The sequence below is a fragment of the Hylobates moloch genome, unplaced genomic scaffold (genome assembly GCF_009828535.3).
Source record: "Hylobates moloch isolate HMO894 unplaced genomic scaffold, HMol_V3 SCAFFOLD_10, whole genome shotgun sequence".
NCBI classification, from domain to species: domain Eukaryota; kingdom Metazoa; phylum Chordata; class Mammalia; order Primates; family Hylobatidae; genus Hylobates; species Hylobates moloch.
In genome coordinates this window covers 81,331,163-81,350,096 of record NW_026652285.1, presented here as the reverse complement: position 1 = coordinate 81,350,096, position 18,934 = coordinate 81,331,163, and the positions used below count along the sequence as shown (strand labels likewise).

The following is an 18,934-nucleotide window of genomic DNA, read 5'->3' as shown; positions in this document are numbered from 1 at the left end:
AATGAATATTTAATATTTAATGAATATTTAATGTATTAATGAGTAAATTCAAGCTGGAAGGAGAAGTAGCGGCAAATGAATCCAAAGTAGCACAAAAATAAAAATCAATGGATTTGATTTTAGGAATATAACATGGCTTTTAAGGGCACATTATATGCCTGTTAGCCTGAACACTAATCTTTCCAATTTGCATAGTGCTTTTCCATTTTTAAAGCATTTATACATAAATGACTTCATTTGATATTCACAGCAACTCTGCAAGGTAAGTAATTTTGTTTGCATTTTTAAATGGCTCAGAGGATCAGAGAGGCAAAACAACGTACCCAGGGGCGTCCAGCTCATGTGTGGGACAGTTAGATCTTGAAACCTTGACCTCAGATATTCTCACACCCTATCAGCTGATGCATACTCAAGGCATGAGAGCTGCTGGAGGAGGAGGAGGCCAGCAGAAAGGGTGCTGGGAATCGGGTGCTGGCAAGTGTCCCTTTTCCCTTGTATCTGTCTGTCCTTTCAACCTTTCCTTATTTATTTCTCCTGGCTGCTTTGTAGAACTGAGTCCAGGAACACCTGCCTTGTTCAGTGAAGCCGCTGCCCATCTAAAGAAGCTGGAACTGGAAACTGTGAAGACTGCTGGACCCTGGCCTCCTCTGCACATCAACATAAACAAGGTGCCAAGGGCCGGGGCTCTGCCATGACCATGGACTTGGTGCTGACATCAAACCTCTGATTACTACCCTAGCCTGCCTGCTAAACCAAGTGCCTTTGCTTTGGAGGGATCTCTATTCCATCTGTCCTGACATTTCTGTTCAGGCTGTCCTTTAGGAGCAGATATTTACTTACCTTCCTTTTGGGTGAATTGTAGCATTGGGCGTCGTTCCCAGTGTTTTGCCCGACAGCCTAGATCTGTTTGTTAGTTGTCTCTCCCTCCTACTAGACCGAAAGCCTCAGAGGGAGCATCCACATTTACCGCTTTGCATTTCTAGCCCTCTATGTCCCTCTGACAATGCCTGGCACATTGTAGATGTTCAGTAACCATTTGCAGATGGAAGGAAGAGAGGGAGAAGGAGACAAGGCAGAAGCCAGGCCCCCTTTTGGCTAGACCTATTCTTACATCCAAATAGGCAGCCTTATAAAAGTCAAATTTTATCTTAGAACGATACATACCACTGCTGGATTCAGTCTGTCATTTAGTGCAACATTCACAATGTCTCAGACTAGAGGAAGGGAAATGACTTTCTCAAGGTTGCACAGCCCTTGACAACCTTCTCAATGTCTCAGACCAGAAGAAGAGAAATGACTTTCTCAAGGTCACACGGCCCTTCACAAGGTTGCAAGGCCCTTGACTCTCCATCCAGTGTCCTTTGCACTCCAACATGCTTCCTCATTTTCTTTGCCAGCGTTTCTCAACTTTGGCACTAGCAACATTTTGGCCTGATGACTCTTTTTTGCAGTAGCCGTCCTGTGCATCGTAAAATGTTTTGCAGCCACAACGCACTGAATGCCGTTAGGGACCCCCATCCAGTTGTGACAACCGAAAATGTCTCCAGACATTGCCAAATGTTCTCAGAAGAGCAAAATCTCCCCAGTTGAGAGCCACTGTTGTACATAAATTTCAATTTTTTAAATCCCCAAAGGAAGAATCTTTTTCATTCATGGTTCCTTTCTTCCACTTTAATGCTTAGCTTTGTCCCTTTATGAGAGGGAATAGGAAGAATTTGGAAGAACTGCCCTGTGCAGCATGGGAAGGTTACACCTCCTGCCCTTCCCATCCCTGACCTTTCCCATAATCCCTCAGCAGGGCGGCCTAAAGTTCCTCTGATTACTAATGGACCCCAACTTCAGGTTTAACCTTCAAAGCCCTGCTCATTCACTTTTTTTTCTATACCACCCTCTGTGATCACCAGATCACGAGAGAATTCCTCCTGCAGGATGGCTCTGATAGCCATTCAATCAACAAATCTTTATTGAGCAGGCTTGCCCTAGCTGCTAGGGATTCAACCCAATGCACCGTGTGCCCCCGATTGGTCTTCGTTTTCTTAGTCGCTTGGTTTTCAACTTTTCTTCTGCAGTATACACAATAAATGGTTTTAATGGGGGCTTATCTAGAGTTTGGCAAAATCCAAAAATATTTTACAAGGAAATACAGCATATAGTGTAGCACAGAACTCACAAGCTCTATAGTGATTTGCAATTGCCATGACTATTGGTGGGGCATTGACATTAGCGGTTTGCTCTAGGTGAAGGCCTACCTGAGACACCTGTGGGTTATTGAGCATTTCCCTGGAGGTCAAGTAACAACTCTCTTCCTATCTCCTCCACTCAAAGAAATTGGCCTGGCATGGTGGCTCATGCCTGTAATCCTAGCACTTTGGGAGGCTAAGGCAGGTGGATCTCTTGAGGTCAGGAGTTCAAGACCAGCCTGAGCAACATGGCGAGACCCTCATTTCTACTATAAGTACAAAAATTAGCAAGGTGTGGTGGCGGGCACCTGTAATCCCAGCCACTAGGGAGGCTGAGGCAGAAGAATCACTTGAACCCACGAGGCAGAGGTTGCAGTGAGCTGAGATCCTGCCACTGCATTGCAGCCTAGGTGACAGAGCGAGACTCCCTTTCAAAAAAAAAAAAAAAAAAAAAAGAAATGCATTAGTAATCAAGTAAGCTAGAGTGATGTGATTATACAGATAATTTTGACTTTGTCCTGACACACACACACACACACAATATATTACTTCACACTTTGTTGTTGTTGTTGTTGTTGTTGTTGTTGTTTTTTTAAGATGGAGTCTTGCTCTGCCTCCCAGGCTGGAGTGCAGCGGCATGATCTCGGCTCACTGCAACCTCCGCCTCCCAGGTTCAAGCAATTCTCCTGCCTCAACCTCCCAAGTAGCTGGGATTATAGGCACACGCCACCACACCTGGCTAATTTTTATATTTTTAGTAGAGGAGACGGGATTTCATCATGTTGGCCAGGCTGGTCTTGAACCCCTGGCCTCAAGTGATCCACCCGCCTCAGCCTCCCAAAGTGCTGGGATTACAGGCATGAGCCACCATGCCTGGCCACACTTTAATTTTTTTTGTTGTTGTTGTTATCATTCATGAAACATTCCTTGCAACAGACCTCACTTCTCACTTCTGATCATGACACCAAAATTGGGAGCCACTGGCTTGGATGGCTTTTAAGGTTTTTTCCAGCCTCAAGGATCAAGAATCCTGTGATTCTTCTAAGGTTTGGATAACTTCCTGTTCTTGATTGAATGGTGAGATGTCATTTTCACTGTCCAGTTCCAAAGCTTGTGCCCAAAATTAACACAAGAATTTCATTCTCATCAGATTTTAGATGTGTAAACAATTTGTATAAACAATTTAAATACACATCTGATCATTTCTTTATCCCCAAACGATATCCCCAAACAGATGGACTATTTCCAACTATAATAATATCAAAGCCTCCTTGTCATTCATGTCTATGTTTTGAAATCTGTAATCCCATATTGAACAACAAAGTATCTTTCCACAATTCAAACTGACTGAACATAAAATACAAAATACAGTCACAGGAGAAGAGAAAGCACAGCATTCTTGAAGCCATCCTCCAGGCAGGAATGATACAGTCTTGGAACCCAGAAACTTATACAAATTCATATAACGATGCACAAATTTCCCAAAATGTATATTGGCCTTCACCTGCGTCAGTTCATATAGCAGAATATTACAGGTCTTGCATTGTCCAGAATGAATAAGAACAAGCCAGCTTGAATTTTATGTCCAAAAATGCAGTTTAGAATTAGTAAATTCAAGGGGAAAATCAATGCTAACTTTTCATTCTTATTTTAGCAGCATTCTATTTTTCGAAGTGGGTCTTCGGTCATTACTGCCAGTATAACTACTTCCCCTTAAGCAATTGTCAAAAGCCTCAAATGGGCTTTATAACCAATTTGACTCCTGTATACCAGCCTGCCATTCCGAAAAATTAAATCTAATTTTAAAATTATCTCTTCATGCACCAGTGAAATATCCATTCAATTATCTTGATGTAACAGGATTTACAAACATAAGATAAATTATCTTAAGGGTATACTGTAAACCTCACCTTTCAAAATAAATGTTACTTATTTGCCTGAAGGAGAACGTGGAAGCCTTCAGGATAACGAATCCAGTCCAGCTTTCTTCAGATTCGACTTGACGGCTCAGGAACGATTGATAGCTCGGGATCGATCATTAGTGTTCTCACATCCAGTGCTCTTCTTTTTTTATTATTATTATTGTATATATTTGCTAACTGAAGAATCTAATCTGGCCGGGCGTGGTGGCACACACCTGTAATCCCAGCACTTTGGGAGGCCGAGGCAGGCGGATCACAAGGTCAGGAGATTGAGACCATCCTGGCTAACACGGTGGAACCCCATCTCTACTAAAAATACAAAAAATTAGCTGGGCGCGGTGGTGGGCACCTGTAGTCCCAGCTACTCGGGAAGCTGAGGCAGGAGAATGGCATGAAGCCGGGAAGCAGAGCTTGCAGTGAGCCAAGATTGTGCCACTGCACTCCAGCCTGGGCGACAAGACGAGACTCCGTCTAAAAAAAAAAAAAAAAAAAAAAAGAATCTAACCTGAAAGTGCCATTTATATCTGTTTTTCTCACTTCAGCACCATAACAATCCTATGTAGAAAGAAACAGATTCAGAGAATTTAAGGGGAAGCAGTATGATTGACTAGTCAGGAGCTCTGGCTTTGGAGTAACCAATGTCACCATTTCTGGCTGTCAGTCTTGGCTCCTCTGCTTACTTCCTGTGTGACTATGGGCAAGTGACTTACCATCTATCTGCTTTGTTTTTTGTATCTATAAAATGGGGATAATGATAGTAGCTACCTTGAAATGAGATGGTTACATGAGGGGACTCGGTGAGACATGCATATGAAATGCATATTCAGCGGCTAACCCATAATAAGCTCTCAGTATATGTTGGCCACTGGCATTGGTTTTTTTTTTGTAATCAGCATCTTTTTTTTCTTTTCTTTCCTTTTTTTTTTTTTTTTTGAGACAGGGTTTTGCTCTGTCACCCATGCTGGAGTGCAGTGGCGCAGTCTTGGCTCTCTGCAACCTCCGCCCCTGAGCTCAGGTGATTCTCCCGAGTAGCTGGAATTATAGATGTGGGCCACCACGCCCTCTTAATTCTTCTATTGTTAGTAGAGATGAGGTTTCACTGTGTTTCCTAGGCTGGTCTCCAACTCCTGGGCTCAAGTGATCCGCTTGCCCCGGCCTCCCAAAGCACTGGGATTACAAGTGTGAGCCGCCGTGCCCAGCCCATGATCCTTTTTTTTTTAATGGTCCAAGTAAATGAAAGAGCTGAGATTCAAATCTGTCTCTGCCTGTCTTGCTATTACATAAAATTGGAGAGTTCTGCTTAGTCTACCAAATGCTTCTCCATATGTTTGGAGGTCCCCCTGGGAAACTCTACCTCATTTCTTTATTAAATGATATCAGCTGGCTAGTTGCTCTATACTTCCTCTAGCTTTCATAGCACTTGGTGTGTACCAACGTGCTCAGTAGGACTTCTTAATTAGTGAATAAGATTAATGTTGGAACTTGAAGAACTTGAGAGCTTTAGGACATTTGATTCTTGCTCTGGTGCATGGTGGCTGATATGTCACATTTAGTCCTAATATTACTGAACTGACCTCTAGCAATCTCATGGTCCTGTGTCTTTCTTATTAAACACGTCTCTTCTAATAATGACTGTATGTTATCATAATCTTCTTTAATAGGTATTTATTGGACATCTACTATGTGCCAGGTACCATATTAGCATTGGGATATGAAATGACCACAATAGGCATGGTTAACAATAAGACATTATTTCCCAAAATGTGGTGTGTATACCATCAAAGATGATTTCAGGTTGTACACATGGATGAGTACTTTTTATTTTAATAGTGATGTAAACATCATCATGTTTATTATAATAAATATAATAGTCAATAAAGCCTATAATTTCAAAGATATTATTGCTTTGGACACAGTTCAAATAGGTGGTCCCAGAGTCATTCACCTTAACTGGATCACATGAATTATAGATACATGTTCAGTGAATACACGAGGTATGGCAAAAATTATAAAGGTCATGCAAATTACTGAAGTGCAAGACACCCTACAATAAGATAACAAATATAAATTTCTTGTTGAAAATCACAATTTTCTGCAAGATTTGTTGTGAAACTACCAATGAATATTTTGTACCCTTCCCCTGGACCCAACAAGTCACAGAATTGAATCTTTCTATGTAAGAGATGGCAGTTATGGGGAAAATAACACTGGACAGAGGTTAGGGGACTTGAACCAGGAGATGTCCTGTTCTGCCACTGGCTCTTGCCCCATGATGCTGGAAAAGCCTTTTCCTCTCTTTAAACCTTTACCCTGGATTCTGGTAGGTCCTCACGCTATTTCACGAGGGAATGAGATGCTGTGCCTGGGAATCCTTTGCCAATAGTAAAGCACTGATAAAAATACAAGGAGTTGGTGACACCCCTGTCTATGTATGTAGGTCTATGTGTTATATGCAGTTATGATTATTGGGGAAAGTTAATGCACATGGTTCTCTCTTTGTTTACAATCTGCTGTTTGTGTTTTGGTTTGTCTCAGGCTGAAGAAAAGAAAGTCTCGGAGAAAACTCTTCAGACTCCACTTTTGCCTTCCCCTGTGGCGGATCATGTGAAGTGTAACATTCTGAAAGCCCAGTTGGAAAATGCTTCCCGAGTGAACATTCAGGTGCGCAGAATGCATACATTCCTTTGATTTCATGTTATAGGATTTCCTTGATGCCACAGAGAAGAAAGAGGCACCATAGGACTGAGATGCTGTGTCAGTCAGAGTCCAGCCAGGAGATGGGAACCGGGTATGTGAACCATACCTGATATGTGAACCAAGATTTTAATTTAAAAGAATTAGGTACATGAAAGGGTAAAAAGAGAACTTGAAGGCAGCAGTTCTCAAATGTTATTGTGCATAAGTAACCTGGAAAACTGGGCCCTGTCCCCAGAGATTTGGTAAATTGGGGTGGGGGTTCCTCTCCTCTCCTCTCCTCTCCTCTCCTCTCCTCTCCTCTCCTCTGCTCTCCTCTGCTCTCCTCTCCCTCTCTCTTTCTTTTTCTTTCTTTCTTTCTTGTCTCACTCTGTTGCAAAGGCTGGGCTGCAGTGGTGGGATCATGGCTCACTGTGGCCTCAACCTCACAGGCTCAATCAATCCTCCTGCCTCAGCCTCCCGAGTAGCTGGGACTACAGGCATGCACCATCACACCTGGCTAATTTTTGTATTTTTTATAGAGACAGGGTTTTACCATCTTGGCCAGGCTGGTCTCGAACTCCTGGACTCAAGCAATCCTCCCGCCTCAGCCTCCTGAAGTACTGGGATTACAGGCATGAGCCACTGTGCCAGCCTGAATATGCATTTCTAACAAGCCCACAGGACCACATTTGGGGCCACACAACTCCAAGTTACCAGAGGTAGCAACTGCCTTTCCATCCCTACCAGAGGTAGCCACACTTTCCATCCCTACAGCTGAGGGAACAGAGATGCTGTCAACATTAAAATTTAGATATTTGGAGGAGAAGCCCTGTGGAGACTAAACTCAGACTTCTAAGCAGGGGCCACTGTGCCTGGCGCTGGTATTTCTGAGCTCTTAAGACATGCCTGTGGGGCCTGGACTCAGACTGAGGAGGGGGCATCGGCTGGCTGGTGCTGATATGTCTGAGGTGGACACCATGCAGCTGGATCTGCCAGTGTTGGAAAACTGCAAATTGTATTCAGCTGTGACTGTAGGAGGAACGACTGCTGCCCACATGAAGCAGCAAGGCTGGGGTGACTAGCAGGGGCAGGAAGCAGACAAGAAGGAGTGCCCCATATGGACAGAACCTATCATGGAGCCTACTGGCAAAGCAGACATGAGATTTGCAGGCCCCTGGGCCAGCTCCATAAAATAGATGTTTGAAAGGTGGACTTGGAGAAAAAAGTTGCTAGTTTAATACCTGCCATAAATTCTCCCACTTCAACTCATAACAGGTATCCCTGGTGGACCATGACTCTTTCCCTGTGACCCTAAATGCAGCCTCAGAATCACTTTCTACCTGGTGGGTATTCCAAGGAGGTACCACCTGTTGATCAGAGTTGGCACTCAGGTAGAAGCCCACTTGTCATCCTTGTCCTGGAAATATTATAAAAAGCTGCAGTCCATGATTTCATTAGAAAAATATATAACTATTTCTTCAGCCTGGGCACAGTGGCTCATGCCTGTAGTCCCAGCACATTGGGAGGCCAAGGTGGGTGGATCACTTGAGGCCAGGAGTTTGAGAGTAGCCTGGTCAATGTGGCGCAGCCCTGTCTCTACTAAAAATACGAAACTTAGCCAGGTGTGGTGGTGCATGCCTATAATCCCACTACTCGGGAGGCTGAGGCAGGAGAATTGCTTGAACCCAGGAGGCGGAGGCTACAGTGAGCAGAGATTGCTCCACTGCACTGTAGCCTGGGCAACACAGCAAGACTCCACCTCACAAAAAATAAACAAATAAATAAAGTAAAAAATAAATAAATTTTAAAAACTATATTCTTCATTCCTTATAAACCTAATGTATATGCTTATGTTGCCAAGGGTAAAGTTAATACTCAGTAATCTCTTGTATTATTATTTCCATTTATATATGTAGCAATCTGAATAATTTAGGTCCTTCCAGAACATACCATGAAAGTCAAGAGAAAGCTTACAAAATGCTTTTTATTTGGGGGTTGTGATATAAACAGGGGGCAGTAAGATGTAGCACAAAAGTTTCAAAGTCAGACAGTCTGGCTTTGAACCTTGATCTGTGATTGATCAGGAATGTCACCGTAAGCTTGTTTGTCAACCTCTCTGATCCTTAGTTCTCTCATATGAAAATGGAGATAACAACATCTATCAGGTTATTGTGAAGATTACATGAGATGATCTATGCAGAGTACCTGGTGCAATGCCTTGCCCTACCACTGCGGAGATATTGACAGCAGTGGTCACAGTTGTGGCGTGATGAAATTGCTGGGGGCACTGATTGCTTACAGATAACAGCGGTAGCCCTTTTTAGAGGATGGTCAGGTTTATTTCCCATCACAAACTCAGGAATATCAAGGTTATAGTCACAAATTCTTTATTTTCAGTCTACCTTCATTGATTTCAGGTATGCCATTTTTATACTATCACAGAACAAACAAAACTGACACATACTTTGCAATTTACAAAGCTGTAATTATCTACATTAGAAAGTTGTAACATGTCCCCAATAACCCCATGGTGCAGGTATTATCTGTGGAGGACCCATATTTCTGCTCCATTGGAGAAGTGCAGTATCTTGAAAATATTCTATTTTGTAAAGTATAGGGAAGAGATGAGAAATAGGGAAGAACACATTTCCTAGCCAAAAAGACATAGCGGGAGGGCATGAAAGCAGGAAAAAAGCAGGGGAGTGTGAAGTCAGTAATTTGACAGCAGTGTTTCCCAAGATGTTATAAGGAACACAAGCCCCACGGGATGCTCCCTGATAATTCTGGAAATGCTGCACATGAAATCCCATGGGGCAGTCCCAGTGCACATCAGCTTCTTATAGGCTCTGAAAAGTCCTGGAGGAAAGAAGCCTGTTTTACTTTCTTTCACACCTAACTGGCCATAAGTAGCTCCTACTCTTACCTGTAGAACTGAAATTCATAGGAACACAGAAGCGTGCTTTGGGAATCCATGGTTTAGAGGGTTTTGAGGGGTTGTGATGGAGGGAGAGGAGGTTGATGCACAGCCAAGTATACTGCTATGGGGTTAAGTGTTAATCCCCTATTGGCATCAGTGCACAGTAAGAGTATAAGGAAAGGAAGCAGAAGTCAAACAGACCAATGGTACTATCTGTTGCTAACTCTAAAAAAGGCTTTGGCTGGGTGTGGTAGCTCATGCCTGTAATCCCAGCATTTTGGGAGGCCGAGGTGGGCAGATTGCTTGAGCCCAGGAGTTCAAGACCAGCCTGGGTAACACAGCAAAACCTTGTCTCTACAAAAAAATATGAAAAAAATTAGCTGCGTGTTGTAGTGTGAGCCCGTAGTCCCAGCTACTCTGGTGGTTGAGGCAGGAGGATCGATTGAGCCCAGGAGGTCAAGGCTTCAGTGAGCCATGATCGTGCTGCTGCACTCCAGCCTGGGCAACAGAACAGACCCTGTCTCAAGAAATAAAAAATCAAAAACAAAAATTAAAAAGGCTTTGATTAGGATGTAAGACTGGATCTATATGTGGGCAATCTTGACAGGCTAATAATGCCATGTCCTCCAAGCCAGTAGGCTTGAAATCTTTGCTTAATATGTATTTAGAACAGAGGCCAAGCTCTGTATGTTGTGATGGGCGTGAGGACTGCAGGCCTCTGCATGTTGTATTGACCACTAGTGTGTGGTCAGCTGGCCGGGCTGGCTGAGTGCGTGTCTCTTCTTCCCCCACCATTCTTTGTGGGACCCATCAGAGGGAGGAGGACAAGGTTTCTCTCAAAATCATATGACGTGATTCCTGCCAGGCTGTTATGGTTGTTATGCTGATGTGAAAGGACAGATTCCAAATTCCTTTGTAAACTGTAAGTGCTATGTGAACATAGAGCTGATTATTATTCCTGACCTAAACTGTGAGGTGAGGGATTAAACTGCGGGTTTGGCTTTTCCCACACTATCCCTTTCTAATTCAATCATGAGCTGGCACGTAGCAGGTGTTCAATAAAAGCATGAATGCAAGAATTGATTGCATCTGAATGATTGTCTTAATCCCATTACTCAAGAAAACATTTTTTGTTGACATATATAAACACCAGAGCAAGATTCTCTATTGATTGAGTACTTGGTGAACTACCTCTTTGGTCCACTTGCCAATTTCTATAATCTTTTGAATGTAAGAGACTTGAAAACATTTTTTGCATGCCAACATATTCAGTTTTGACTAACCTGAATACTTTCTTTAACAGGGTGGAAAAGAGGAATCAACGTTTGTAAATATCAATAAGAAATCCAGTCTTCAGGACCCTAGTGTAAGGTCTGTTGCTCCTTGTCTGAATGGGGAAATGATATTCTCTATAGCATCAACATTATCCTTGAAATATTGCTCACGAAGGCATTAGCTGATAAAATCAGAGGACAGAGAAAACAGAGAATATGAGCCCAAAGAGATGGAAAAAGACTGGCTTAACCAACTTTCTGCAAGCCTCAAAAATGCTGCTTATTCTCAGTTTTAATATCTCTGCCTGCTGCATTAACAAAGAAATCAATCACTTTGGGTTGTCACTCAAGCATGTGGGCTTCACCTTGCCATCCCCCTGCTTAAAGCCCTTTAAAAGCTCCGTTTACACTCAGAATGGAATCCCAACTCCTTAACAGAGTGCAGGAGGCCCTTCAAGACCTGGCTTCTTCTCGCAACTCCAGCTTGGCCTTGGCCCAGCTTCCCTTGGCCCATTGAAATGCCTTGCCTGCTGAGCTTCTTGCTAGTGCTGGAGCCACATATGTTCCTTTTTAAAATTTATTTAATTATTATTTTTTAAGACAGAGTCTTCCTCTGTTGCCCAGGCTGGAGTGCAGTGGTGCAATCTCGGCTCACTGCAACCTCTGCCTCCCAGATTCAAGGGATACTTGTGCCTCATCCTCCCGAGTAACTGGGATTACAGGTGTGCGCCACTGTGCCCAGCTAATTTTTGTAATTGTAGTAGAGACAGGGCTTCACTATGTTGGCCAGGCTGGTCTTGAACTCCTGACTTAAGTGATCCACCCACCTCGGCCTCCCAAAGTGCTGAGATTACAGGTGTGAGCCACCGCACCTAGCCTATTTTTTATTTGCATAAATCTATGGGGTACAAGTGTAACTTGGATCTGTGCATAGATTGCACAGTAGTGAAGTCAGGGCTTTTAGAATATCCATCATTCAAATAATCTACATTGTACCCATTAAGTAATTTCTCATCATCCACTCTCCTCCCATCCCCTACACATGTTCTTTAAAGCTTCCAGGCCACCACCACCCCAAACCCAGAGGAAGTCCTTCCTCTCCTGATCTCACAGAGAACAGGAACTCTTTCCTTCTTGGCATGGTGGTGGTGGCCTCACTGCCACCTGGTGGTTTACTAACACCAGCAGGGTCTCCTTAGGGTAGTTTTCCAAAATGGGTCCAAGGACCACTGCATGAGAGTCTCTTCTTAAAAACACAGACACAGACTCCTGGGTCCTACTCCGGACCTTTTGGATCCTTTGTATGAATGTGCTTGGTGGTGGTTTGATGGGTGCCAGTAGAGACAAGAATCATCATGTTAACAGGCACCTAGGTGATCTAGAACCACTGCTCTGGGGAATTATTATACTTGATGCCAAAAATAAAAGCTAACATTTCTCTGTGTCACCTTATGATTCCCAATCTGTGTTCTTGGTATAAATTTGTCTTACTCCTGAGATACATACCCAGCTGCCTCCAGGGCTTTTCAAAAACTTAATTCATGTCTTCCCACCCCACCCCACTAACCTTCACCTGGTTTCCATTCTTAGTCAATGGTATTATTACCTACCCCTCACCCAGGCCTGAAACCTGGGAGTCCTTGCTTTTCTCCTACCTTATTCCCTCATCTAATTGGTCACCAAGTCCTGGCAATTTGACTTTCATTTTACCTTCCACATCCGTCCTCTTCTCCTCTTGACTATACCTTGAGCCCTCATTGTCTTCCGGGCCTACTGCTGCCCACAATCCTCTAAGATGCTTCTGTCCTCCATTTCACCTGGTCCTCTTCATTGTTCTAAGGACCTTTCTAAAATGTAAATCTGACTATGCCACTCCTTTGCCTAAAACCTTTAAGAGAGTTGAGGCCCATTGCCTTCAGTGCAGACTCCTCAGCCTGAGGCCCCGTATGACCTGGCCTCGACTTTCCCTCCAGTCAAAACCCTCTGCTCTTCCACTGAGACCTCACCAGACAGTAGTTCTAGTGCCCTGCGTTCAGCTAGGTCGCCACTCTGCCTCTCATCTTTGTGGTCTTTGCTCCATCTGGAAAGAGGAAACTCCTCCGCGTAGCTTTCCCTGATGCTGACCGTTTCACCCAAGCAAATTCATGTGCTCCCCCAATAGACTATACGTTCTTCAGGGACCACATTGCCTTTACTCTGGAGTCGCAGCTTGAGGAAACCATGAGTATAGGATGCATTGACTCAAATCCTCTGTTTTCTCATTCATGTGTTTATTCAACATACTTTTTTTTTTTTTTTTTTTGAGACAGGGTCTCACTCTGTCACCCAGGCTGCAGTAGAGTAGCATAATCATGGCTCATTGCAGCCTCGACCTCCTGGACTCAGGTGATCCTCCCACCTCAGCCTCCTGAGTAGCTGGGACTATAAGCATGCGCCACCATACCTGGCTAATTTTGTATTTTTTTGTAGAAACGGGTATTATCATGTTGCCCAGGCTGGTCTCAAACTCCTGACCTCAAGTGATCTGCCCACCTCAGCCTCCTAAAGTGCTGGGATTACAGGCGTGAGCCACTGCACCCGGCCTCAACATGCATTTGTTAGGCTCTGGCCACGTACTTATCACCATATTGAGCACTGACCCAGAAGTGTCAGCTGACTTGCCAGGGGTCCCTTTCAAGGACCTCAACTTGTTTTGATGCCTTGTTGGTCCTAGGATGTAATGAACTGATTTTTTAAAAATGAAATTAGTCATGACCACTACAAAAATGCATTAAAACTTTTTCTTAAAATTACTATTTTGAGTAGGGTCCATTGGTTACCTGAAATAAATTATTGGGTAAAGATAAAAGTGAAACTTAATTTTTAGCATTTTCACACATACATGGAATTAAAATGTGTTAACAGCGAGTCCTAAAGGTCTTCTGATTATGCATTTTTCACACAAAGTATAGTATGGTTCTTATCTTTTTAAAAAAAATATATAGTCTGTGCTATGTTTAAAATAGAATAGCTACCAGATTACTTGGCATTAAAAACAGGTTATCCATAGGTTTCTCTTCATTTTACTGGCAAAACCTGGTTATGAACCAAACCCTCAGTCTGGTTCACCCCTCATGTTGGGGGCAGGGGTGGCTGCTTTGGAGCAGAGAAATTTTATTTGGTACCTCAATTAGTTTAGTTCCCCCACTTGCTATATTTTCTTCCCTGTGATTTTTTTCTTACTGTTTGGATTTTCTATGGTTTTAAAAAATAATTATTAACTAAGTAGAGTAGAAAGGCAAAAAAATGGATTTCTTGACTATCAATGTTATTAAGGTATACATTAACTGAGAAAGCAGTCCCTATGGCTAAAACAAGACCATAAACCTTTTTTGATGGTATTGTTCTGTTTTTCGGTGTGTCTCTAGAAGTCCTATTCCTATTCGTGTGGAAACTGCCCAGCCACCTGTGGAAAAGCCGGAAATCAAGCCTCCTCGAGTGAGGAAGTTAACAAGACAGTATAGTTTGTGAGTTCTGTACTGCAACTTTTTCAATTAAAACAACTACAATGACTAAATGTTTAGATACAAATGCTTCTTAGTCCCTCTGACTAGTCCCAGGGAGCAGCCCCCAAATTCCATTTATTTCCAATTTAGGTAATAACGGGACTAGCCCTTTCTCCCTGAAAACCTTACATAGTTGGCATAAGGATTCATTACTGACTACTGTGCAATAAATTGCTCCCAAACTTAGTGTCTTAAAACAATCCACCTTTATCACCTCACAGTTCCTGTGGAGTGGGGGTCGGGGCATGGCTCAGCTGGGTCTTCTGTATCAGGGGCTCTTACAAGGCTGCATTCAAGGTGTCAGGGCTGCGGTCTCATTTGCAGGCTCATTCTTATGGTTGCTGACAGGGATCAGGTCCTCAAGGACTGTTGGACAGAGGATGCCCCTCAGCCTGTAGTCACATAGGTCTCTCCAGCCTTCTCCATCAGAGACAGCACACAAGAAGAGCCAGAGAGAGTGACAGCAAGGCAAAGGCACAGTCTTTTGTAACCTATGCACAGAACTGACATCCCATCACTTTTTTTCTTTTTGAGACAAAGTCTTGCTCTGTCGCTCAAGCCAGAGTGCAGTGGTGCAATCTTGGCTCACTGCAATCCGCCTCCCAGGTTCAAGCAATTCCCCTGCCTCAGCCTCCCAAGTAGTTGGGATTACAGGTGTGAGCCACCACGCCTGGCTGATTTTTGTATTTTCAGTAGAGATGGGGTTTCACCATGTTGGCCAGGCTGGTCTAGAACTCCTGACCTCAAGTAATCTGCCTACCTCGACCTCCCAAAGTGCTGGGACTGCAGGTGTGAGCCACCATGCCTGGCCCCCAAAACTTTTGCCATATTCTGTTTATTAGAAGCAAATCCCTATGTCCAGCCCACACTCAAGGGGAGGGATTACACAGTGGCATGAATACTAGGATGGGGATCATTGCAACCCACATCAGAAGCTGCTTTCCATGGCATATCCATGAAAAGGCAGCCCCGTCTGTCAACAGAACCAAAGCTAATCACTGAGCTTTGACACCTGTAGGAGGAGCCATTTCCCAAAGTGTCCCAGAATCACCAGGGCGCATGTGCACCTGACTGTTCTAGGCATCGTTGGGGAATAGTAAAGTGACTTTGACAATTCCCATCCAAAGACTCACACTTTACTGGAGGGAAAGACAAGAGTCACAAATAATTATAATCCAAAGCAGAAAGATAACTGCTGTAATCAGGGTGGTGAGTACTAGTAATAGTTGTAGTACTGATCACAGTGGTAGTTCCCTTTTTTTTTTTTTTTTTTTTGGGACAGAGTCTTGCTCTGTCACTCTGGCTGGAGTGCAGTGGCACAATCTAGGCTCACTGCAGCCTCCACCTCCCGGGTTCAAGCAATTCTCCTGCCTCAGCCTCCCAAGTAGCTGGGATTACAGGTGCCCGCCACCATGCCCAGCTAATTTTTTTGTATTTTTAGTAGAGACAGGGTTTCACCATGTTGGCCAGGCTGGTTTCGAACTCCTGACCTCAAGTGATCCAGCGCCCCCCCCAGCCCCCAGCCTCCCAAAGTGCTAGGATTACAGGCATGAGCCACCGCGCCCAACTTGTAGTTCTCATTTCTTGACCTTAGCTATGGCATGGGTACTGTGCCTAGATGTGTCATTGCTCAGAGAGTAACTGCAGGGGGCTCGCTGGACAAATGGAAAGCATGGGGGCTTTGGAGTTGGAAAGGCTTCTGTCAGGCCCCTAGCTAGTTTACAGCTGTAAGCTCTTGGAGAAATGACTCTTTGATCCTCTCTTCCTTCCTCTGTAAAATGGATGGGATACTACCTGCCTCTGAGGAGTTTTGTGGGGTTTAACATGACAGAATGTGGGTAAAGCCCCAACGCCCTGGCCATAAGATGAGGTCCCCTTTCTTTCTTCTCTAGGACCTGGAAGTGTCTGAGGAAAGATGGAGTTTAGGGGGTACCCAGAGTGCAAAATGTAGGACAGGAAACAAGATTCTGGATGCAATTCTCTAAGAGCCATCTCAGGTCTGCCATTTGTACCTGTGAAAAGGAAAAGAGGCATGTATGGGGAATATTAAGGGAGATATGTCCCACCTCATTATCCTTCATAGAAACTTCTGGTCAGCTGCATTTCCTAGGAAAGCCAAAAGAAGTAAAGTTCAAATAATTAACAGTCCTAATGATCTCTGGGGGACAATTAAGCCACGACAGTTTGCTTCCCTCGAGGATAAAGCTGGCAGAACTTGTCATTCCTTTTACATTTTGAAACTCAAAATGTTACTATCACTCATTTGAGAGATGTAATCATGTTTGAAACAATGACTGGCTGATATATAACCTGGAAGGAAAGAAAATTTCACTAACTCACCAAGCTCGCTCTTTTTTTTTTTTTTTTTTTTTTTTTTTTTTTACCGAGTCTCACTCTGTCGCCCAGGCTGGAGCTCAGTGGCACAATCCCGGCTCACTGCAACCTTCGCCTCCTAGGTTCAAGCGATTCTTTGGCCTCAGCCTCCCAAGTAGCTGGGACTACAGGCGCATGCCACCATGCCCAGTTAATCAAACTGGCTCTTTTAAGGACACTCTTTTTCAAACCTTGAACTTTACATGTGTATTTCTTAAGCTGCCCCCAAAGTATTCTGCTTTCAAAATCAAACGATGGCAGCATTTTCCCCATTAGTAGAAAATAGCAACATTCATGGAGAGATTTTCCCACTGTTACTGTCCCATGAAGAGTTCTCGAATCCTTGACACTGGTTACCACTCATTTGCCCATCTTTTTGTTATTTTTTTTATTATTATTTTTTTGAGGTGGAGTCTCACTCTGTCACCCAGGCTGGAGTGCAATGGGGCAATCTTAGCTCGCTGCAGCCTCCGCCCCCTAGGTTCAAGTGATTCTCCTGCCTCCTGCCTCCTGCCTCAGCCTGCCTAGTAGCTGGAATTACAGGCGTGTGCCACCACGCCCAGCTAATTTTTGTATTTTTAGTAGAGCTAGGGTTTCACCATGTTGGCCAGGTTGGTCTTGAACTCCTGACCTCAGGTGATCTGCCCACTTCAGCCTCCCAAAGTGCTGAGATTACAGGCATGAGCCACCGCACCTGGCCTTTGCCCATCTCTTTAACTCTTTGATATTGATAAAGTTGGCACATGATCAAGGAATATAAATGGGAAAACTCAGATCTCTGATTTTCTGGAAAATGTTTTTTGCATCATCATTTTTGAGATACAGATTTGTATGCACACATCGCCCTTTTGGCTGTTGTAATATTTCTAGTTCCTAGGCTGGAATAAGGTGTAGTGAGATTTTAGGTTGCTCCAGCAAAAGCATTGTAACATTCAGGTGCTGCGAACAAGTCTTCAAGCCACTGCTTTTAAAGATACAAACAAAAATCTCAGCCACATGATTTCCTGGAAATATGACAAGGAGGGAAAATGTGGCTGCTGCATGCAGTGAGAAGGGAGAAGTAGAGGGGCTCTACAGAGAGTTTGAGGCAGGCGAAAAGGTCTTTTTTCTTTTTTTTTGGAGACAAGGCCTTACTCTGTTGCCCAAGCTGGAGTCCAGTGATCAATCACAGCCCACTGCAGCCTCAGATGATTCAGCTCAGGTGATCCTCCCACCTCAGCCTTCTGAGAAGCTGAGACTACAGATGTGTGCCACCACATCTGGCTAGTTTTTGTATTTTTTGTAGAGACGAGACCAGACCACATTGCCCAGGCTGGTCTCAGACTCCTGTGCTCAAGCAATCGCCTGCCTTGGCCCCCCAGAGTGCTGGGATTACAGGCATTAATTAGCCTCTGTGCCCAGCCAAAAGTATCATTTTTTATTGATACGAGCTAGTATGTTTAGAAAATGATGAGCTATTTAATTTTTTTCCAGAAATATAACTTCACTGTTTATTTAAACATAGTGTAAAAGTCTAAAAAAAATTCAATAGTGCTCATTTTGGCAGCACATATACTAAAATTGGACCCATACAGGGAAGATTAGTGTGTCCCCCCTGCAAAAGGTAGACATGCAAATTTGTGAAGGGTTTCATATTTTAAATTTTTAATTAAATAATAAAATATTTATAAGTTAATTAAAATATTTAAAGAAAGGAAAAAAAAGTAAATAGGCAAGACAGAAGAGAAAAGTAGCCAATTTCCCAGAATCAAAAATAACCAGGGTTCATAGGTGATGACTGTTACATTAGACGAGTTTCTATGCTTATATATTGTTAAAATAGAAACAACTTCAAAGCAAAAAATCATTCTATATGTAAAATTTTACTTATTAAACTGTTGTTTTGTGACTTTATCATGAATTTACCTTAGAAACAGGTAAAATTGGAAGACTTGCTGAATTTTAGATATGCTTCTTGGCCATAAGATCTAAACTAAGACAAAAGATAAAAACCATTATGAATTTGGAGTCTTTTTCAATTTTAGACAGTATCAGTTGATTCCCTTCT

General features: G+C 43.4%; 1 protein-coding gene and 1 non-coding gene across 8 annotated transcripts in view; both read left to right on the top strand.

Annotated features, from left to right (window-relative positions):
- Positions 1-18,934, top strand: part of EPB41L4B (erythrocyte membrane protein band 4.1 like 4B) — a 147,687-nt gene that overhangs the window by 105,904 nt on the left and 22,849 nt on the right. For all 7 annotated transcript variants that reach the window (XM_032164822.2, XM_058445454.1, XM_032164821.2 and 4 more), the window contains 4 exons: positions 550-668; positions 6,638-6,763; positions 10,999-11,066; positions 14,377-14,475. In XM_032164822.2, coding sequence (XP_032020713.1) covers positions 550-668; positions 6,638-6,763; positions 10,999-11,066; positions 14,377-14,475 — 412 coding nt within the window. The remainder of the gene's footprint in view (positions 1-549; positions 669-6,637; positions 6,764-10,998; positions 11,067-14,376; positions 14,476-18,934) is intronic.
- LOC116475982 (U6 spliceosomal RNA) lies at positions 18,418-18,526 on the top strand. The gene has a single exon (XR_004250070.1). It is a non-coding gene; the product is annotated as a U6 spliceosomal RNA (small nuclear RNA).